General features: G+C 41.6%; 1 protein-coding gene across 1 annotated transcript in view; it reads right to left on the bottom strand.

The window, feature by feature from the left end:
* The window catches only part of cadpsa (Ca2+-dependent activator protein for secretion a), a 182258-nt gene that overhangs the window by 9893 nt on the left and 148666 nt on the right, over positions 1 to 23699 (bottom strand). Inside the window, exons 25-29 of the mRNA XM_079844227.1 lie at positions 22075 to 22222; positions 21182 to 21256; positions 20030 to 20113; positions 19769 to 19801; positions 15904 to 16011 (exon numbers count right to left, since the gene is read on the bottom strand). Of these exons, the coding sequence (XP_079700353.1) occupies positions 15904 to 16011; positions 19769 to 19801; positions 20030 to 20113; positions 21182 to 21256; positions 22075 to 22222 (448 nt within the window). The remainder of the gene's footprint in view (positions 1 to 15903; positions 16012 to 19768; positions 19802 to 20029; positions 20114 to 21181; positions 21257 to 22074; positions 22223 to 23699) is intronic.

The following is a 23699-nucleotide window of genomic DNA, read 5'->3' as shown; positions in this document are numbered from 1 at the left end:
CCTGAATTTCCTCGACGACTGGCTTACTGGGTCACTCTCGAGAGCAGGTTTGCGGACACAGAGATTTGGTGCTCCATCACCTAGCCCGTCTGGGCCTTCGGGTCAACTGGGAGAAGAGCAAACTTTGCCCCGCGCAGAGGATCTCTTTTCTCGGTATGGATCGACTCGGTCGCCATGTGCGCGCTGCTTTCGAGCGAGCGCGCGCAGTCTCTGCTGACTTCCCTTCGACAAGTCGAGGGCAAGAGTGCGGTTCCACTGAAACTGTTTCAGAGGCTCCTGGGGCATATGGCATCTGCAGCCGCGGTAACGCCGCTCGGATTGCTTCATATGAGACCGCTTCAGCACGGGCTACGCGATCGAGTCCCGAGATGGGCATGGCGGTCTGGCACGCTCCGGGTACAAGTGACTCGGGCCTGCTTACAGACTCTCTCCCCGTGGTCGAACCTCAGCTTTCTACGGACCCGAGTGTCCTTAGAACGAGTTTCCAGGCATCTTGTTGTATCAACAGATGCATCATCCACGGGCTGGGGTGCCATGTGCAATGGACAAGCAGCCACGGGCTCCTGGATAGGACCCCAGTGCCTTCTGCATGTCAATTGCCTCGAGTTGCTGGCAGTACGGTTCGCCCTGCACCGCTTCCGAGCGTTGCTGAAGGGTCAACATGTACTAGTCAGGACAGACGACACGGCCGGGCGGTCTACGCTCCCGCCGTATGTCTCAACTCGCCCGCCATCTCGTTTTATGGAGTCAGAAGCATCTGAGGTCCCTTCATGCTGTCCACATCCTGGGAGTCCTGAACCGTGCAGCCTCGAGCTCTCACGGCTTCAGCCACTTCCTGGAGAATGGAGACTCCATCCCCAGACGGCCCAGCTGATATGGGAACGGTTCGGTGACGCACAGGTAGTCCTGTTGCCTCCCAGGACTCTTCCCATTGCTCCCTGTATTATTCCCTGACCTATGGTCGGCACGGATGCACTGGCGCACAGCTGGTCGTCGGGGCTACGCTATTATGCGTTTCCCCCAGTGAGCCTTCTCGCACAGGTACTGTGCAAGATCAGGGAGGACAAGGAGCAGGTCATGTTGGTCGCCCCGTTGGCACGGCCGGACCTGGTTCTCAGAACTGCTACTCCTTGCGACAGCCCCTCCCTGGCCTATTCCTCTGAGACTCCTCAGAGACGGGGCACCTTTTGGCACCCGCATCCAGCGTTCTGGAAGCTCCACGTGTGGCTTCTGGACGGGACGCGGCTGGTTTGAGTAGCCCTCCACCTGCGGTGGTCGCTACCATCACTTCCGCTAGGGCAGAGTCTACACGACACCTCTATGCGTTGAAGTGGGACCTCTTCGTCACATGGTGCTCTTCCCGCCAGGAAGACCCCTGGAAATGCCCGATCGGGTCTGTGCTTCGTTTCTCCAGGAGGGGGTGGGACGAAGGCTGTCTCCTTCCACCCTTAAGTGTACGTGGCCGCAATATCTGCCTACCACGATCTCCTGGGAGACAATAAGGTAAGTAGCAGCACGACCTGATCATCAGGTTCCTGAGGGGGGCGAGGAGACTGAATCTTCCTCGCTCTCCTCTCGTTCCCTCTTGGGACCTCTCAGTAGTCTTAAGTGCTCTGTAGAGGCCTCCCTTGAGCCTTTGCGGTCGGCCGAGATTAAGCTCTTGTCTATGAAGACGGCTCTGCTGACCGCATTGGCCTCGCTTAGAGGGTCGGGGACCTGCAAGCATTTTCGGTTGACGAAGCGTGCCTTGAGTTCGGGCCGGCTAACTCTCACGTGATCCTGAGACCCCGGCCCGGATATGTGCCCAAGGTTCCCACCACTCCGTTCCAGAGATCAGGTGGTGAACCTGCAAGCGCTGCCTTTGGAGGAGGCAGACCCAGCCTTGGCATTGCTCTGTCCAGTACGCGCTCTCCGCGCCTACGTAGACATGACGCAGTGTTTCAGGACCTCAGACCAGCTCTTTGTCTGTTATGGTGGAGAGCGGAAGGGAAGTGCTCTCTCTAAGCAGAGGTTGTCTCACTGGATAGTGGACACCATTGTTTTGGCATACCAGCAGCAAGGCCGACCGTGTCCCCTTGGTGTGAGGGCACACTCCACCCGGAGTGTGGCCTCCTCTTGGGCTCTAGCGCATGGCGCCTCGCTAACAGACATCTGCAGAGCTGCAGGCTGGGCGACACCCAACACATTCGCCAGATTCTACAATCTCCGAGTGGAGCCAGTGTCCGACTATGTACTCGCCCCTACGGGTGGCCGGTAATGGGCCAGGCTCAGGTGTCTTCGCTTGCTCGCCATTCCACTCCAAGGACTGGATACGTGCGATATTTTCCTCAGGTGAGCTCCCCGAGAGCCCTGAGCTCCTCCAGCACTGCTTACGCCGACATCAGTTCAGTCTGCCCTTTCGAGCCCAGACCCTCATGTCCGGCCAGGTGCTCCGTGTGCATGGTTCCCCTCCGGCGACCCCCACACGAGTATTCCCACCGTAAGCCTCCTCAGTGAGCAGGTGTCTTTCCCTTGGCAAGTCCCTGCCACCCCTAGGGTTAAAAATCCACCTTCGGCTGGTACCCTAGAGATCTTCCATATGCAACCCTCAGCGGGTCATATGTGTATTCTCTAAGTCCTCCCTACGGTAGGCACCTTGGCATTCCCTCACTGGGATATGCTTCCCAGTGTACCTTGGTAATCCTGTGATAAGTGGGAGTCCTAGGGCCTTAAGTGGCGGGATCTCACACTTACGCAGGGCACTGGATGACAGCTGAGTGGCGCTGTTTTACAGGTTCCCCCATTCGTTAGTCACTAACGTACGTCGTAGTGACTGAACGAAAGGGAACGTCCGGTTACGTATGTAACCCTCGTTCCCTGAGGAGGGAACGGAGACGTACGTTTCCTTAGCCACGTCAGCTGTGCTGCCTGGAACGCGGAGTTCAGTCTTGGCTCCTGCAGCAGTAACATAATGCGATGTTCGCAGCGTACTTCCTTATATACCCACGAGGTGGGGCGGAGTTACGCATGCAAATTCCGCATGCCCATGGCATTGGCACTGCCATTGGGCGCTGTTGAATACGATGAAGATGATTGGCTTCTAAGCGAAACCCCCCATTCGTTAGTCACTAACGTACGTCTCCGTTCCCTCCTCAGGGAACGAGGGTTACATACGTAACCGGACGTATGCGGCAGTCCTGTGGACGAAAATGCCTTGTTGATGCTAGAGGTCAGAGGAGAATGGGTCGACTGATTCAAGCTGATAGAAGAGCAACTTTGACTGAGTAAAGCATTTGTGAAGCCACAACACGCACAACCTTGAGGTGGATGGGCTACAACAGCAGAAGACCCCACCGGGTACCACTCATCTCCACTACAAATAGGAAAAAGAGGCTACAATTTGCACAAGCTCACCAAAATTGGACAGTTGAAGACTGGAAAAATGTTGCCTGGTCTGATGAGTCTCGATTTGTGTTGAGACATTCAGATGGTAGAGTCAGAATTTGGCGTAAACAGAATGAGAACATGGATCCATCATGCCTTGTTACCACTGTGCAGGCTGGTGGTGGTGGGGTAATGGTGTGGGGGATGTTTTCTTGGCACACTTTAGGCCCCTTAGTGCCAATTGGGCATCGTTTAAATGCCACGGCCTACCTGAGCATTGTTTCTGACCATGTCCATCCCTTTATGACCACCATGTACCCATCCTCTGATGGCTACTTCCAGCAGGATAATGCACCATGTCACAAAGCTCGAATCATTTCAAATTGGTTTCTTGAACATGACAATGAGTTCACTGTACTAAAATGGCCCCCACAGTCACCAGATCTCAACCCAATAGAGCATCTTTGGGATGTGCTGGAACGGGAGCTTCGTGCCCTGGATGTGCATCCCACAAATCTCCATCAAGTGCAAGATGCTATCCTATCAATATGGGCCAACATTTCTAAAGAATGCTTTCAGCACCTTGTTGAATCAATGCCACGTAGAATTAAGGCAGTTCTGAAGGCGAAAGGGGGTCAAACACAGTATTAGTATGGTGTTCCTAACAATCCTTTAGGTGAGTGTATATTAAATTAGTAAAATATTTGACAATATTAGAGTTTTACTGTATTTTGATCAAATAAATGCAGCCTTGGTGAGCATAAGAGGCTTCTTTCAAAAACATTTTAAAAAATCGTTATTAGTCCAGACTTTTGATCGGTATAAATAGGATAGTTTTCTTCTGCTAAATTTAGCGTCAAGTATACTACTTCCACTTGTAGATGGATATGGAGAAAAATGACTTTAAGAGGCACTGAGAGGAAAATGGTGGACAAAAAAAGAGAACCCAATAAGCTCTGCCTTAGAGGAAGTCCTTCTGTCACAGTCATGATCCTCACCCAGACCTCTCCCTGTCTCCACAGCTCCACCCAGGAACTCCTAATTGACAGTTTTGGATCCCATCAGCTGTCTCCTGTTCTGCTTTTGGACACTGATCATGAGAGATGTTGCCCATGTTAAGCCAGCCACAATCCTGCCCTTAGCCTGCACTTCAATCTGTGGCACTTTCTGTCACATTGAGGAAGAAATATCCATCATTACCAGCGGTCATGTTGTCTTTACCGCAGTCACAATGAGCTCGCTAATGTAACTGTGGCTCAGGGTCTTATATTTACAAGTCTTCCTCTTTCTTAGTCTCGGCGCTTTGCTCTCCATTTCTACTCACTGAACTCAAAGCACCTCCTAAATAGCCATTGCACTTAGCTTTTGGGCTGCAGATGTTGGACCGTGGGGAGGATCTCGTTTGAAGTCTAATTGATTGGTTATGATCGAGCTGGTCTGATGGTAATCTGAACTGACTGAGTCTCAACGGTTTAGAAGCTGAGCAAATCGAGCCGGAGACACAAGAGACGTGTCTTGGGTAACTGCAGCACACTTGACAGCATTAGGGTGGATAAATTATAATTTTTTTTTTGAGAAAATTACGTGACTCCACTGGATGAACCAAAGCATTTCTGCTATAGTTTTTGTTAACCTACAATGAAAGTGCAGCTTAACTATCAAAAACACAAATACATTTTTTGGAAGTTACATTGAATCCACTTGGCACCCTCAGTTTGAAAAAGTATTATGCTTTGTCAAAAGCCTCAAGTAGTAAATATTACACAATTCGCTACACCATTGGTTCCACCAGTTTAACACGCGTTGAAAGGTACTAGAACGCATTTCATTGGTGTTTAAAGGATTAGTTCACTTTTAAATAAACTTTTGCTGATAATTTACTCACCCCCATGTCATCCAAGATGTCCATGTCTTTCTTTCTGCAAGTCGAAAAGAAATTAAGGTTTTGGATGAAAACAGTCCAGGGTTTTTCTCCATATAATGGACTTCAGTGGGCTCCAAACTCGAAACGATCAGTTTCTGCGAGAAACCGAGCAGTATTTATGCTATTATTTTACCTCTTAACAGACGAAAGCAATCGTCTCTGAGCTCCGCCATAACTTCCGGCAAGTAAGGTCAAATTAGATTGTGGTCATAGATGTATACGTAGAGGCCTCATTAGCGACTGCACAGATCAGTAGAATGAGGCATCTACTATCAATATATCTATGACCACGATCTAATTTGACCTTACTTGCCGGAAGTTATGGCGGAGCTCAGACGTCATCGCGTTCGTCTGTTAAGAGGTAAAATAATAGCATAAATACTGCTCGGTTTCTCGCAGAAACTGATCGTTTCGCTAGATAAGACCCTTATTCATCGTCTGGTATCGTTTAAAGCCCTTTGAAGCTGCACTGAAACTGTCATTTGGACCTTGAACCGTTTGGGTCCCACTGAAGTCCATTATATGGTGAAAAACCCTGGACTGTTTTCATCCAAAACCTTAATTTCTTTTCGACTTCAGAAAGAAAGATATGGACATCTTGGATGATATGGGGGTGAGTAAATTATCAGCAAAAGTTTATTTAAAAGTGAACTAATCCTTTAAGAGGTAAAATTATGCTGCTAAGGGGTGTACAAATGAATCAAATGGGCGTTTTAGGATTCAAACTAAGCGGCTGAGGTTAGCGGCTCGTCCTCGTGAATCAGAGCTTGGTGTTGCTCTGTGAGGGCTGGTGCTCTGTGCCTGTGAAAGATCGGGCAGCCTGGCCGCGATGGACCCCCACAGGGAGGCCAGACCTGGAGCAACTGCTCTCTCTCACACTCAGTCTTTCTCTCATGCTCACTCTGTATCTCCTACATTTGTTCCTATAATAGTGCGACCCCTCCGTCCTTTACCATTTAATTTCACCCACACATGAATTCTGTCATCATTTACTCACCATTCCCATACCTGTATGACTTTATTTCTTCTCTGGAGCATAAAATAAGTCCGAAAACTGGGTTTGTCAATACAGTTAAAGTCAATGGGGTCCAAAACAACATTGTCTGGACAAAACATTTTCTTTTGTGTTCCACAGAAGAAAGTTAGTCATACATGTTTGGAATAACATGTAAATGATGACAGCATTTTCATTTACTATCCCCAGATACTTAATATCATAAATCAACATGTAAAAAACGCCATGTTGGTTGCGTTCCACTTTATAGTCCCCGCTCAGAGCGCCACATCAAGTCACACACAAGGCCGACATGGATGTACTGTATTATTTTGATAGCGACATTTGGAAATAGCGAGAGACTCGGCCAGTAAGACCGTGTCCTCTATGGTCTTGGTTGTGAAATGAACAGTGCTGGCAGTGGGACATTGTTCTGCTGTCAGCAGAGAAACAGAAGACTCTCCGAGAGCGTATTATGTACTGTGGCACTTTTTGGATATTGAGCAGCGGGAAGCTGGCAATAGCTGCTAGCCAAAACAGGAGTATCATGACTCTGAATGCATAATGAAAGAAGCGGATATGGGAGAGAGAAAAAAAAATCTGTGATTATCTAACGAGTTCCATCTGATATTGGAAAGCGTGAGGGCTGCGTGTACACGCATGTGTGTGTTGGACACGCGCGTTATGGTTACCGATACAACACACATGAACATCTGCAGGGCCCCCACACCTCTAGCGGGGAGCGCTGAAAGGCTGAGCGACCTCCTGCCCCTGCCACACCACGCACATGCACAAGCCGTGCTCCTAAGCTTGCGTTCACACTCTCGTCTTTGACATGTTACAGGAAGCCATAGCGCCTAGCAGGGGGGCAACAAACAGAATTCAGTGTAAGGTTGCACATCCATCCACCCCCGTCGCAGACACACACACCCATGACTCGCTTTTATCGAATCCTGAAGCACCTGAAGGCTAGCGGCTCCTACGTAAGGACCAGGAGGAAGAAAGAGCTGGTAAGGGCTGAGTTTGGATTAGAAAAAAAACACACTCTTACAAAAGCAGGAATGCCGAGGAGGGGGCGGGGGCTCGGTGGGGGGTAATGGGGGATTACAAGCAACCTGTGACTCTGCCTCTTTCTGCCCTTGCTGGTGCTAGTGGCTCTGCAAATATGTGTGTGCGCCACTCAGCCTGCTCTCGGAGGCCTAGGCTGTTTGAGAAGCGCTCCTGCTGGGACCCAGCTGTGTCTGCAATTAGCAGTAGGGATGGAATGATGATGGTTTCTAGCGCTGATGTTAATTCAAAGCGACAGGCCGGTGGAGATGAAAACAGAACGAGAGCGACTCCGCGGTGCCTCCCTGTGCTCCCTGTCCTCTCGGTTTCTTGCGAATCAAAAAGCGAGAGAATGCCCCAAACAAAAAAACACACAAAAATCGAACCTCCAACCTTTCTCCCGGTACTCTTTGCGTCTTTGTCTGCGCTTAATAGAGCCGTCGCTCTCTTTCTCAGGCCAGCAGGTCGTAGGGCACTCGTCCTTCTTGCTGGCCAGGCAAGAGAATCGGGCACCTTGCCAGGCCAGAGAGGGAGGCCCTGGGGACAGAGGAGTCTTTAAATCTGACTACAAGACATTATGCACTTAGGACAAAAGCCTGGGGTAATCCTACCTGCTTGCTGTTCACGGCCACCACCGGCCCGTTATTGTTCGCCTCATCCCTCCTGAGAGGAGGTCCATTGATGACTGAACTCAATTACCATGGTAACTCACACCGGTGACCCCACGCCTCCCGGCGCTCACTATCTCTCCGCCGTAGGACCCCACGACCTCATGGAAAAAATGTTGTGTAGGAAATACGCGACCCTAAACACGGTCCTCCGACACACTGCTGCGTTAGTGCGCTCTCTCTCTCTCTTTCTCTCGCTCTTTCTCTCCAGAAATAGGTGCTTCTGAATGGTGGGATTGAAAATAAAGTTTCAGGCTCAGCAAGCAAAAGGGCTTCAAACTGCTCACGATTGTGTTGTGGATACAAAGAGAACCCTGCTCTGGATTTGCACGCCTCACCGGATCCTTAAGTGGAACAAGCCCTTACTGTTTCTGTGCAAGCTCTGCTACACTTTTAAGTGTCTCTAATGCATTTTTGTTTTGTTTTTGCGAACGGAGGAGTACCCTACCAAACGGAACGGTGTGTTGAGCAATTTTTTGGGGGCGGGTGCAAAGCGAATCAGCCGATCAAAAAAAGTATAATTGCAGAGAATGCATTGAAACCGCCGCTTGTGCACAACAGTGTCCAAACAGGGCCCTTCTTTAGAAAAACTGGCTCTGAAAGAAGGAGCTCGTCAAAATGAACTAAACGGCGGGAATTACAGCCTGTGATCGTGTCATTGAGTAAACACACAATGAAGAAAAAGGGGTAAGGGATAAAAAAAAAAGGAACGGGAGAGAGAGAGAGAGAGTTTGGTCCCAGGGCAAAGTGAGCCATTCTGCTCACAAAGGAACGCTTAGGGGAGGATTGAGCCGAGCAGGAATGAGGAGCATAACACTTGTGGGGTTCAGCCTCAATGGGGGGAACGAAATGGAATAAACCAGCGAGCACTTGAGAGCCCCGCGGTGCACCTGAATGGCCAAGGGGTGGCAGGGGGGCGGAGGGGGGAGCGCAGAAGGTGAATGGGCTGCTTTTTGGGACCAATTTGTTTCTTTTCACCCTTTTCCCCTGCCTCTGTGCTGACAGATGTACAAAGGCGGACCCGCGCTGAGCCTCTCGTATACATGAACCCGCTAGCAGATGTCACTTTTGTCAGACAAGTTAATCAAACAAATGCCACCATACCTCACTTATATGTCACGGGGAGAGCGAGAGACGGAGAGAGAGAGCCAATAGACGGCTAATAGAGCCAGTTGAGAGCCACAGCGCTCGAATAAACTTCTGCTGCAGTACGTTTACTTTGCTAAAATCTCTAACCGTTAGTGTTGTTGCTGCGGGTTTATTTAAATTAGCCTCGGTTCACAGTAAGCAACAAAGAAAGCACCTCGGCCTCCGTAATTATCAGAAACCTGAACCGCTAACATCTGCCCTGCATTCTGAAAGAGCCAAACCCCTTTAATGTGTTTTGAACAGTAACCGTGAAAGGACCTGTTGGGTCCCTTTTAGTCTTTTTTTTTTTCATACTGACCTACTAGCGTTCAGATTATTCATCTAAAGCTCCTTTTTCAATTGGTTTACCTCTAAAATAAAAGGATTAACTGGGGAGAAAAACAAAAAGCGTACATCCGCCTCCCATATCGCATGCTTTTCTAAATGCAATCAGAGGCTAGTATGAAATACATAAAATAAAAACAAATTTTTGATTGTTGTTGTTCTGGATATCATAATCGAGAATAAAAACATAGGTTGTGAAGGGGTAAAATTGGATAAAAATGTTTAAAATTGTCTAAGAAAACATGTATAGCATTCTAAACATTCTCTGCTTGTTTGTAGGTCAAAACAAAACAAAAAAGCAAAACAATGGAAACAAAGCAAAACAATCAAAACAAAAGGAAACAAAACATTCAAAACAAAACAAAACAAAACGAAACAAAACAAAACAAAAGGAAACAAAACAAAACAATCAAAACAAAACAAAAAACAATGTTTTGTTTTTTCTTTGGAATTTGTTATTTGCCTAAGAAAAAACAGAAACAAATTAGTCGAGGAAACTAGACAGATTAAAAAATAAATACTTTTTTTTATTATTATGGTCCTTGTGTATTTTTAATTTAATATTTTTGCATTTGTGAACACTTTTTGTTCTGTCACAAATGCAAAAACACAAAAAATACACAAGGACAATAAAAAATAAGAAATGTGTATATATATATATATATATATATATATATATATATATTTTTTTTTTTTTTTTTAAACTGTCTAGTTTCCTCTTGACTAATTTGTTTCCGTTTTTCTTAGGCCATAGAATGCACAGCATTGAGTTTGCGCGCTAGCTAAAGTTGATTAAACTGTTCACTTGGGTCAGCCGGACCTGCAAAGCGGTTAAGTGTCCCAGACAGTGAAGTGGTATTGCAGGTCTGTGAAATGCAACACAAGCAGCAGCTCAGTCCAAACCCGCCTGGCTTTCCAGTATCTCTAACCCTACTTGTTCCTCACAGCATCCAGCAGTGGAACGATTAAACCGCATTAACCGTCACTGTAAAGTGCAATCTTGTCGATCTGATAACTGCCAAGGTCAACGGGAATACTTCAAATTAATCAATGAGGGTAGGCCACAATCTCCTCCAGAAGCAGATTAAGTGTATAATTGACGTGTGTAATCTGCTGTGTATCTGAGTCTCTCTTCTGGCACTCAGACACGCATGCATACGCACGCACACACTGAAGAGCCGGGGCAGGACGGCGGTATCAGTGAAGCGCTGGATTTGGAGATGGCTTTTTTTAATCAATGATCTATGCGCTCCGCCCCAATCTGACAGATGAGCCCTCACGTTAAGCACAGCTGCCTTAATCCTGCTCTCCTCAGCTGTTCTTTCAAGAACTGGCAGGCTGGCAGAGTGAAATAAATTAATTTTCTCTCCCCCCGTCCCCCGTCCCTCTCCCTTTCTATTCCTCTCTCTGGTCCTCTATCCTGAACTTAAACTTCATCCGTCCACTGGCAAACGATTTGCCTCTTAGGCAGCTTGTATCTGGAATATGACCTTCGTAAAAATCACCATCTTCTCAAAACTCATGAATATTATAGGAGACGTTTTTTATCGCAACAAACCACTTGTGAAGTAAATTTCACTACTGAAATATGTTTCCAAATTAAGAAATTGTAAGATAATGTTGTCTGGATAGATTAAATAACTGATGTATTTTAATTCATATTTACTTCAAAGTATCTTAAATTAACACAATTTCAAACTTAGAAATACTTTCAAATTGAGTCCGTTCTTATATCAAATAAATAACAATAATAATAATAACAACAATAAATGGAAAAATTATCAATAAGCCTCCTTATGATTCCTAATAATTACTAGTATTGTTTTACTCTTCATCCTTTTTATGCATATCACTGCACTGAATTGTATCCATTTTTCTTTGTTTTCATTTTTAATACCTTTTCCCATATGGTCGCTTTTTCTGCATTATGAAACGGCGTTATGAAAGCAGACATATTTTGAATTAGTCAAACAGCAAGTATAATCTTCTTACTCTGGCCAATGTGCCATCTCTGTCTGTGAGAAATCAGCATCCTTGACCCCAATTAACCCAAGCTTAGCGTTGGCCACATATACTTCAATATGACAACCAGCCAAGAACCACTAAGCAATTATACTACACCCACCTAACAGATCATTTCAAAGCGGATTACTTAAAACAATCAAAAAATGAAAAAATGTAAAAGGGAAGGAGGCCATCAGGAATATTCTGACTACTGGAGCCAAAATAACAAATGAAAGCACATTTTGGCTAATTCAAACACAAAAAAACAGAAATTTAGCATGAATTATGAAGAAAAAAGCCATTGTAGTGATTAGAAAGCTGTCCAAGTATATAGCAGAGTTCATTATAGTATATATACACACACACACACACACACACACACACACACACACACACACACACACACACACACACACACACACACACACACACACACACACACACACACACACACACACACACACACACACACACACACACACACACAAACCAGTCATAAGGGTACATTTTTGGAAATTGAGATGTATACTGTACATCCACTGAAAGCTGAATAAATATGTATGGTTTGTTAGCACAGGACAATATTTGGCCGAGATACAACTATTTGAAAATCTGGAATCTGAGGTTGCAAAAAAAAATAAAACATAAAAATATTGAGAAAATCACCTTTAAAGTTGTCCAAATGAAGTACTTAGCAATGCATATTACTACTAATAATAAATGTTTTATATATTTACTGTAGGAAATACTTAGGAAATATCTTCATGGAACATGATCTTTACTTAATATCCAAATGATTTTTGGCATAAAAGAAAATGTTATAATTTTGACCCATACAATGTATTGTTGGCTATTGCCACAAATATACCCGTGCCACATATGGCTGGTTTTGTGGTCCAGGGTCATATATATATATATATATATATATATATATATATATATATATATACACACACACACACACACACACACACACACACACACACACACACACACACACACACACACACACACACACACACACACACACACACACACACACACACACACACACACACACAAACACACATCTTAGTTAATGTTAATAGTTAACACAAGTTAACTTCATTAGTTAACATGAACTACAATGAACAATACTTGTACAGCATTTATTAATCTTAGTTCATGTTAATCTCAACATTTACTCAAACGCTGTATCTGTTTACATGAATGCTGTAAAAATAGATTGCTCATTGTTAGTTCATGTTAGGTAATGCATTCAACTAATGTTAACAAATGAGACATTTTTGTAGTGTTACCTGTGCTTTTTCAAATCAGCAATATGGATAAAATTTAAAAAACAAAAAAGTGCAAAAAGGGGGCTGCTGTTCTTTTAAACCCATTTAATTAGTGATACCGATACTATAATATCCTCTATGTCATTTTTATAATGAACCGAGTGCCGATTTTTAAATAGGGTGCGTGTAGCGGGTTTAAAACAACAGCACATGGTGTTATGGCTCATTGTGGAGGATGTTATGACATCTTTAACAAGTGAAATGACAAAGTAAGAAGAAAACATTTGAGCAGGTTGCCTGGAGCCCCTGATAAAGAGCGGAGCTATTTCAATGGCTGTTTAGCATAACAGTGAGGACCAGCGTGTGCGTGTTAGCGTGTGTGCGAGATGGAGCGAGCGTGCATGTGTGTATGCATGCACACATGTTGTCTTTTTCAACTGCCTACGGAGGCCCGACCACTTCAGCGGGTAGAGAAGGGGAGATGTGTGCCATGCGTGCCCATCTGGGGTTGAGGGCGGTGGGGCGGGAGGTTGGGGAGGGTGGGCCGGTTGGCTGATTGTGTGGATGGATGTGTGTAAGTGCATGTAGGAGCTGAGTCTCTGAGGACACGGGCCATGCTAGTAGATGTACAAAGGAAGATTATTTGACTCTGAATAACGCCACTTGGCATAATGTGACAAAAACAACTTGACAGGAAGGATAAGTTTCATTTCGGTTCAGGCACAGATAGAGAAAGAGAGAGAGAGAGAGAGAGAGAGAGCAAGAAAGGAGGTGGAAAAAACGAGAAAGCAAAATGGAGAAATGGAATGAGAGGGTAGAAAAAACAGGGCAGATGGGATTTTTTTCTTGTTTGCATTCGAGGAAGTGAAAGCAAATGCACGATGCGTCTGGAAAATAAGCGACACCATCTCATTCCAAGCGGACGAAGAAAGAAAAGAACACAGAATCTTTTCAGACACCCTCCAGGAGGGGAGAAAGATAGTTAAGGCATTGCAAAATAGAGGTAAAACCAGTACACAATGCAGCAGATTCAAGCAGCCTTTTTGTAGGACACTCAGAAAACTCACAAACCAGAGCTCACATGTTTAAAACATCTCGGAGTAAGACTACTGATCCCGGGTCAGCTTTCACCGTGAAATGAAAGTCAACAATGAACCACGATCAGGATTCTTACTGGAATTGTTCACACATGACACGAGGAGCCATATTCGCAAAGCGTTTCAGACTGGGAGCGCTGTTTTCAGATCAGGTTGTCTCGTCGAGCAAATGGACAAGAAAACCGATCTCACATCAACGCTCCCGCTCTGGCTTTCTTTCTGAATATAAACACAAGTCTTTAGCCACACAATGCAAACACACCTTACCAACAACACACACTTAACAAACTGGTCTACAGACAGCACAAAAGGATTATAACCAACATGATGGCCCTGGCCATCCCTTAAGACCGTGTTCTCCATTGTGTGCCCTCCCCTTCAGTGTTTCTTATTCAACTCCTCTTTCTTACCCTCAGTGTTTTCCCTCATTCTTTCCTTTTCTTTAAGCCTTTATCACAATAAGCCCAAGGTTTGGAGGGCTTCTCTCTATTTGGATCTCCTTAGCGGGAGATTTACTCCGGAAATAGGGCAGTTGCCTTTGTGACACCCCCGCCCCAACTATATCAGCTAAAATGAACAAAACAATATCCTTCACACTCTGATTTTTTTTTTGTATATCTATTTTGTCTCTTTCTACGGAAGCCCTAAGAGGACGCGCATCATTTTTTTCTCACTTTTTCATGATTTTTCATGTTTTCTCACAAAGAAAAAGTATTTGGTTAGTTGCCATCAACAAAACATATGTCAAACAGTACTATATACAGACATAATGGCAATAACATAGACCACATGTTCGGTATCACTATATGAATGTCAACAACAACAAAAAGTTGTCAGACATGTATTTGGAAGTGTCTATCAATGACGGACAGAGATATTTTAACACGAGTGAGTCTATAACATTAAAAACTAATATGCTCATCCATGAAACGCTAATATGTGTATTCCACTTAGAAAAGGCTTTTGTTGAAAACGAGAAAATAATATTTAATAAAGATATTGAGAAAACATTACAATTACACTATAGCATTCCAAATTGCAAGGTATGTACGATTTTTTGAATGTATTTGAAAGATGTCTCTTTTGGTCATCAATGCTGCATTTATTTGACCAAAATACAGTAATAGTGTGACAATATTTCAATTTAAAATAACTGTTTTAAAATGTAATTTATTTCTGTGATGGCAAAGCTGAATTTTCAGCATTATTGAAAATTCACATGATCTTTCAGAAATCATTCTAATATGCCGAATTGGTGCTCAAGAAACATTTATTATTATCATCAATGTTGAAAACAGTTGTGCTGCTTAATATTTTTTATGGAAACCTTGATACATTTTTTTCAGGATTTATTATAAAAGTCTTTACTGTCACTTTTATCAATTTATGCATCCTTACTGAATAAAAGTATTTTTTAATAAAAGTTTTTTATTATATATTTTTTAAAAACTTTTGAACAGAAGTGTACACTAAAATTCCAAGAAAGTCAAGATCTCGAGAAAAAAAAAACGAGTTCTACCAAGTTTACGGGAAAATTACAAATCCTTATTACAAAATAAGAGAAAAATAAAGCTTCTTAGGACTTCCGTACAGTTCTGTTCTACTGTTCTCTTAATCGAACCACAAGCAGAAACTTTAATCAAAGGCCTGTAATATATTTATACCTCTGTACAATCATCTGTGGATCCTCAGTTTCTATCATTGTTTGCATGTGTGTTGAAAGGTGGCTTGAACTGCTTAATCTCACATCTGCATGAGAACACATCTTAAGATAATCCTCCTCCAGAATTTTGCACCAGGAATAACGAGCAGAGCGAAGGGAATATTACAGCCAGAACACACACAGCACTGCAAACCAGAGAGGAAAGGTCAAGCCAGAGAAGCAGTGCAAGAGAGAAAGTTAGAGTCAAGTCAGAGAGTCAAAGAGTAAAAAGAAACTAACTGAGAAAGAAAGAGAAGCAGGTCTCAAAATGTGACTTATCCCTCCTAGCTGGCTGTTGTGTCACATTTTGAAGGGCCTCCCCCTTCACAGAGGGAGAAGACAGCCATTACTTACATCAAATAACCTTTCTATATACATCTCCTCATTGACCTTATCCCGCAAGATATCCTGAGAGTGGCGGAGGAATGTCACATAGCTGTCGGCAACATCCATCCCAGGTTTCTGCAGATGACGGAAAGAGAGACAGTGAAAGATGTGTTAGTGCTTGGCGTCATTTAAATATTAGTATACAACAGCTCTGTTCCAAAGTCTAGTGAGCTTCCTACATAGGTAGCGTCCTAACCATCAGGAAACCTCATAAGTGACTGATTTGGAACAATCTACATAGGCAGCACCACACAAATATACTCGACTCACAAAAACAATACCTTTTTAATTACACTATTACAGTATATTTTTCAGTAATGACGTTTTTATAATGAACTCTCTCCCGCCAACTTGGAGTGTGTCACAATGCTTTCTATGATTGGCTTTTCCATGAAGACAATGCTACCTAACTTTTGAAAAAACTTTTTATCCTTAAAATACTTTAAATGTATAGGCTAGTCTCGCGTAGCCAGACCTTCAGACTGACGGTAGAAGGTCTGGTCTCCATTGCAGCTTTAAATGGTCAAGGACCGCCTGTCTGACTGACATGTAAATCAACTAATAACAGTTCGATTTGTTCGGCACCATGTTTAGGGGAGTGGAAATGTACATTTGATGTCCCTACAATAACTCTTGAGCGAGTCTATACCATGAACTTCACATACTTTTGACAGATATCCTGATAAGCGCTTATTTTCACAGTTGTAAACACGACAGCTTTCTTCTTCCGTGAGGGGGTTTGGCTTCACGACAGTTTTGTATCCAGACAGATCTTAAAGGGTTAGTTCACCCAAAAATAAAATTTGTCATTAATTACTTACCCTCATCTCGTTCGACACCCGTAAGACCTCCGTTCATCTTCGCAACACACATTAAGATATTTTTAGTTTAAATCCGATGGCTCAGAAAGGCCTCCATTGGCACAATGCACTTTACACTCTCAAGACCCATAAAAGTTACTAAAGACGTCGTTACAAAGTCCATCTCACTACAGTGGTTCAACAATAACTTTATAAAGCAACGATAATAGTTTTTGTGGACAAAAAAGCCTAAATAACGACTTATATAGTGATAACCAATTTCCAAACACCGCATCATGAAGCTTCAAAGCGTTATGAATCAGCGAGTCGATTCATGATTCGGATCGCGTGTCAAACCGCCAAACTGCTGAAATCACGTGACTTTGGCGATCCAAACCGCTGAATCGACTCGCTGATTCATAACGCTTTGAAGCTTCATGATGCGGTGTTTGGAAATCGGTCATTAGTATACAAGTCGTTATTTAGTTTTATTTTTAGCACAAAAACTATTCTCGTCGCTTCATAAAGTTACTGTAGAACCACTGTAGTGAGATGGACTTTGTAACGACGTCTTTAGTACCTTTTATGGGTCTTGAGAGTGTACAGTGCATTTTGCCAATGGAGGCCTTTCTGAGCCATCGGATTTCAACTAAAATACCTTCATTTGTGTTCTGAAGATGAACGGAGGTCTTACGGGCGTCGAACGACATGAGGGTAAGTAATTAATGACAGAATTTTCATTTTTGGGTGAACTAACCCTTTAAAGAACGCTACACACGTCTCCTGGAAATCCGGTAGAATTCAACCAATTAGAGGGCGACTTTGAAAGCTCCTGAAGTGTAATTTTGTGTGCCCTAAAGGGGTCATTGGATGCAAAATTCCCTTTTAAATGGTGTTTGCATATAAGGGCTTTGCAGTGTGTGGATACAACCACCCTACAATGGTAAAAATCTATTCACTCCTTTTATTTAATACTAAAAAAGCCTAAACACTCTCAAAAATCAAGCCGCTTTAAATTTCTGAGCAATATGATGACGGACTGTCGGACTGTCCTATATTAGCATATTTCCACCCTCAGCCAGTTGTCCACCAAGGCAGCACTTTACGTGTCTACACGCCCCACGGAAAAGAGGCGTGGGGTGAGCAGTAGCGCATTATCATTTAAAGAGACATGCACTGAAACGGGTCATTGTGAACAGAGCTGTTTTTGAGGAGGTAAAAAGGGTGTAGTTTTAGACAAACATTGAGGAATTTTAACAAAGTATGTTACAGATTTTACATGAAGACCCTAAAGAATCATACCGAAAATGGGCATCCGATGACCCCTTTAAGGCCCGTTCACACCAAGAATGACAACTATAAAGATAACTATCTTGGCATCCACAGCAGCGAACAATATCGTTCTGTTTATTCTAAGCGTGTGTTTGTCTGTCTCTTTAAATGCTCAAGCTTGTTACCGCAAGATGGATTCTGCTCTTATGTTTTTATCATTCATCAGCTGGAAAATATCATTCTGAAAGTGATTCCAATTATATTGTTTCTCTGTGCCGTTATCGTTATAGCTGTGATGTGAACTGTGCTATTCTTTAATATTGAGAAATATAATTTTTAGAACTTTATTGTTATCTTTATAGTTATCGTCCTTGGTGTGAACAGGCCTTTATACATCAGGTGCTCATCCAACAGTCCGTGGGTGTGACATCTGATACTGAATCTGATACACTAAATGTAGGCAGGTTTTGTAACAGAATAAAGATGCAGTAACATTTACCATTGTTCAATGAATTGTCATCATCGAAATACAGTAATTTCAATAGGAATCTATGCTATCAGGAATTTAGCTTGAAGGCAGAATATTTCGCATCAGGATGGCACAAGTGACTCTTGTGTGAGCTGTGCTTCATACATCACTACTCTCAACAATGGACCTTTTTGCCCCCCAAATTTTGGCAGAAAATTCACTAATGTGACCACACTTTAAATGTTTTAAACCTGTATTGTCATGCTAATCTGAAGCTCATGGTTCTTTTTAAGCTTTTTGCATTGTAAAGTAGCAATCTACTGTCATATTAACAAAGGATGTTGTCACCTGACAAGCAGATGAAAAGTGTTTATTTTCTCATTTTCCTAGATGTCTAAGAGTCAAAACCTGAGGTGTGTAAAAATGAGCTGTCATTGTGTGAAGTCTGAGCATACCGGCAGAAGAACAATGCTATCTGATTAAGTACGATTCTATTCAACCAAATTGCAAGTGAAAAAAATCAAACCAGAGTGAATCATCTGGGGTGTTTTGCCCCCTGCTCGGCCTCAGCGGAGAATTAAACACTTCCTTTGCCAGCGGGCATATGAAGGTCATCAGAATTGGTAATTGTCAGACGCTGTAAATTGAACTTACTTCACACATCTATGGGTCCTTTCAGAGGGTGCAAATGAGCAAGTTTGTCAGACATAATTTTATTTTGTGTATTAAGCAAACAATTACCATGGAAACATAAGATTATCTGACCCTTAGACCATCAGGAGAATGACAAACAGAGAGAGAAAGAGAGCGACAGGACGCTTCCGGCATTCATTGACAGGGTTTTAATTTAAAAAGCCTCGCGTTGTGACCAAATGTGTTGGCAGTTGAAGGAAACTCAGTGATGTGATGCTGAGTGCAATGAGTTGGACCCAGCGGCATCCTCACGACGCGCTTTTGTTGCACAACACACACATCACACTGTCTGCTGCAGAGGGTAGAGCTTCACAGAGACGACGCTCTCCCACATACATATGAATGGCCATTTGGGGCTAAGAGATGGCCATCTGCACAGCAGGCCATGGCAATTATTAGTCGTATCCTAAAGCTATTACAGGGCTTTTGAAAACAAAGCGTAACATGCTATTAATGAATTATCTAAACTAATATGCTGAGTTTTTTTAAGTCTAGAGGGGAAAAAACTGTATAAACATAAATAATAAGTTCAATTATAAACAATGAACTGTTTGATTAATAAACCAATGAGTATTAGAAACATCCTGTTGTCACTTACAGGTACATCCACATATTTCGAAGCAGCTTTTACCTACAAATAAAAGAGATTTAATAATCAAATAATGAAAATTGAATGAATATTTTGTCTATATAATATTGCAATGTGAAAGTCAACAAAGGCAGTTTATTTAACAGTTTCTAATATAAGATTAAACAATATTTATGTTTGTTGTAATAATGCATATTGGAGTCAAAGTATCTTGTTACAATAGTAAAAACATTTTTAAAAATGTATTAGAAAAACACAATTTGTTCTTACTGTAAATGACAGGAAGGAGGAAAAAAGTGTGCCCTCGTCGTAACGTGACAACTTTGCTAGAACACTCTCTAGGATTACAACAAACTGTAAAACACACAAAAACACACAAATAAAACATTTAAATAGTATTCCCCTTTAAAATTGTGAAATGATATTTAATAATTAATAGAAACTTAACCCACAAACATACAATTTTAATTAAAATCTGTAAAAAAATTAATAAATATTACTATAAAATGAAAGTCCGTTTTTACTTTTTTTTATTACTTTTCTTCATATAAGCAATTATATAGTTGCAAGAAAAAGTATGTGAATCGCTTGCAGAATCTGTGAAAATGTGAATAATTTTAACTAAATAAGAGAGATCATACAAAATGCATGTTGTTTTTTATTTAGTACTGTCCTGAATAAGATACTTTACTTTTTTTTTTTTTACATATAGTCCACAAGTCAAAAAATAGCTGAATTTATTAAAATTACCCCATTCAAAAGTTGGCACAGCTATTAAAAAAGGTTCAAACATTCACTGATGCTCCAGAAGGAAACACGATGCATTAAGAGCCGTTTACATTTAAACAAAATAAGAAAAATTTGGACCTCTTCATCTTGTTCAAAGGTTTTCACCCCCCGGCTCTTAATGTATCGTGTTTCATTCTGGAGCATCAGTGAATGTTTGAACCTTTTTTAATAGTTGTGTTTGAGTCCCTCAATTGTCCTCAATGTGAAAAGATGGATCTCAAAATCATACAGTCCCTGCTGGAGAGGGTTCAAATATGCAAAAGATGCTGGAAAACTGAAGAATGTGCAGGACCTGGAGGATTTTTCTGAAGAACGTTGGTCAGTTTAACTGCTCAGGACAAATAAGGGACTCATGAAACAACCATCACAAAACAACACAAAAGTTCATAAACTTTTGAATGGGGTCATTTTAATAAATTCAGCAATTTTTCTGTCTTGTGGACTATATGTAAAAAAATGTTTATGTTAAATATCCTATAAAATGCGTTCGTTTTTATTTAGTTCTGTATGATCCCTCTTATGTTGTTAAAATTATTCACATTTTCACAGATTTTGCAAGCAGTTCACATACTTTTTCTTGCAACTGTATATGTAAAAACACAAACGAGGAATACTGTTTTCCTGAAATGCTACCTTTGCCACGAGTAAAGTAATCATTTCTTTCACCGTCTCCTCGATGAGATTGTCAATTTGCGAGTGGTACTGTCGCTGGAAAAGAAAGACATAATGAGTATGTATTGCAAAAAAGGTTTCTTTGAGCTGTTTGGTGGATTTCACCTGGGATAATCTGTGCAAACTCAATCCCTTTCTCTCCAATTACCTCATATAAAGGACGCTTGCGTAATTAATTCAGTTCAGATCATTACCTGTCTCAAGATGCTACGGATATGAGATGTCTCACTTCTAGCACATGTATATTCAGAAGCAGCTATCACATATGGTAATATAATCAAAACAATTTAAGTGTCAGAGGACTGGGGGAAACTGCTAGGATTGCTAATTATACCTTAGGGACATAAAGGTGAGAATTCAATTGAATTGTTAGCCACACTTACCCATTCTCTAACAAACTTTCACAAGATTGAGAAAAGGGATGAAAAGAAAGATACAGCAGACAAGGTGACAGTGACAATTAGAAAGCAACAGAGAGAAAAAGAAAACATCTCATTCCAGCAGAGTCAAACTAAATTAAAATTAAGAAACCAATGGAAAAGTGCCATGCTGGTGAGTCATTCAGATCTGTAAATGCATTTACTTGCAATCGTAAAGAATAGGTGTATATACATTTAAATATATAATTCATATATACCTACTGTATATATCATAGTCTGGTGCATATGATGAACTCATGCATTTCAAAAAAGAATAAAGGATTTAACAATATAAACTGCTAAGATGCAGGTCAGCACATTATGAGGGCGTTTTACTGGAAATTGTGGGAGCGAAAGTGTATGTTTGCAATGACGAGCAAGATGTGGAAAGATTTCAGTAAGAACAAAAAGATCCATTTTGTTTGTGTTGTCTACCTCTTGGCTGAGCTCCATGGCACACAGTTTGGCGGATTGGGCCTTGGCGTCCACCATGACATTGAACATGGTGCATATGGACTGAGGAACACGGAAGTCTGTGGTGCGGGGACTCTTCTGCAACTTCACCTCAAAGGCTGCTCTGGTTCTGAAACAACACAGAGGAGTAGGATGTCAAAAATTAAGTGAGGAAACAATGCCAGTTGAGAGTTTCTGCATTAAAGTGTAACTGGCGTTCTTAGTGGGTGTGGCCAAAATAGATTTTTAACTTTTGATGACAGAGATCCAATAAAGGATTGCAAAAAAAGAGAAAGGAATGAAGATAAATAATAATAAAAATAAAATAAAAAACGCAGATTAGTATTTTTTAGCTTACTAAAAACTCTGTGTGGATTGGAATGGGAAAAGAGTAGATTTTCTTTTAGTTAAGCCAAATCATCTTCTGACTCAGCAAATTACCATGATAATACTTACAAGTTTCTTAAAGCACTTTAAATCATGTCTTCACTCACAGCAAGTGCGACAAAGAGCGACCGAGAATGCTGCTATACAAGACATCCTGTTTCTCCTCAAGAAGGATTACAGATGTGGACATGCACACTGAAAATCAGCTAGCCTTTTTCTGTTATTCAAATGGACAGGCCAAGAGATTTCTCAAATTTTATTTTTTTTCTGCTTGTATGTACGGTTTACTAAAGTGCACTTAACTCAAATGACTGCTGATGAAGGTTTACGCTGGCTGCAAAGTCACACATGAAGAATAAAAATGTAGTGCTAGATAACTTTTAAGATTACTAGATATTTGGTTAGTTTCTTAGGTAATGCATAATGTGCAGTTTTTTTAATCATCATCAATATTTTCAGTATGATTTTACAATTTATATATAAAACATCTTTTTTTTCTCAAAATGAATATCCACATTTCATAATTTTACATTGTAATGTTGTGATGCCTCAATTCACTTGTAGAATTTAAAATGATCAATTTTAATATCTGGTGTGTTGTTTTTAAATTATTAAGACAAAATGGAACACAAATTCAATGTTGGCCATAACGTACAGTGGACACAAAAAGTGTACAAACTCCTGTTAAAACAGCTTGTTATCCTTCTTTTATTTTCGTTTTTTTTTTTTTTTTGTGATGTAAAAAAGAAACAAAGATAAATCATATCAAAACGTTTGCATATTTAATGTGAAAATTACAACCTATGCAATGCCACTGAAAACCAAAAGGGACATTTCAGAGAAAATAAAAATAAAAATTATAAAAAAAACGCGGATAACTAAATGCATAAGTGGGTACATCCCTGAACTGATTTAACTGTATTACAGAATTTCATTACAGTTAGTATTTGAAAATTTTCCCACTCTTTTATGCAAAAACATCCCAGACGTGTTAAATTTTGAAGGCATCTCTTGTGGAATACATAATTAATATTCTAATCATAAATAATATTTGAATAGGTGCATCCATAAGCCATTATTCTAGTTTGTAGAAATTCAAATAAGATAACTATGTTCTTTATAAGAAACAAAATGTACATGAATGAATAAGATAACTTTTATAATTGTATTATTATTTTAATGTTTTGCCTTTTTAAACGGTCCTATGGTGTGAATTAAAA

The sequence above is a fragment of the Gobio gobio genome, assembly GCF_949357685.1.
Source record: "Gobio gobio genome assembly, chromosome: 19".
Taxonomy (NCBI): Eukaryota; Metazoa; Chordata; class Actinopteri; order Cypriniformes; family Gobionidae; genus Gobio; species Gobio gobio.
This window is presented reverse-complemented; position numbering and strand designations above follow the sequence as displayed.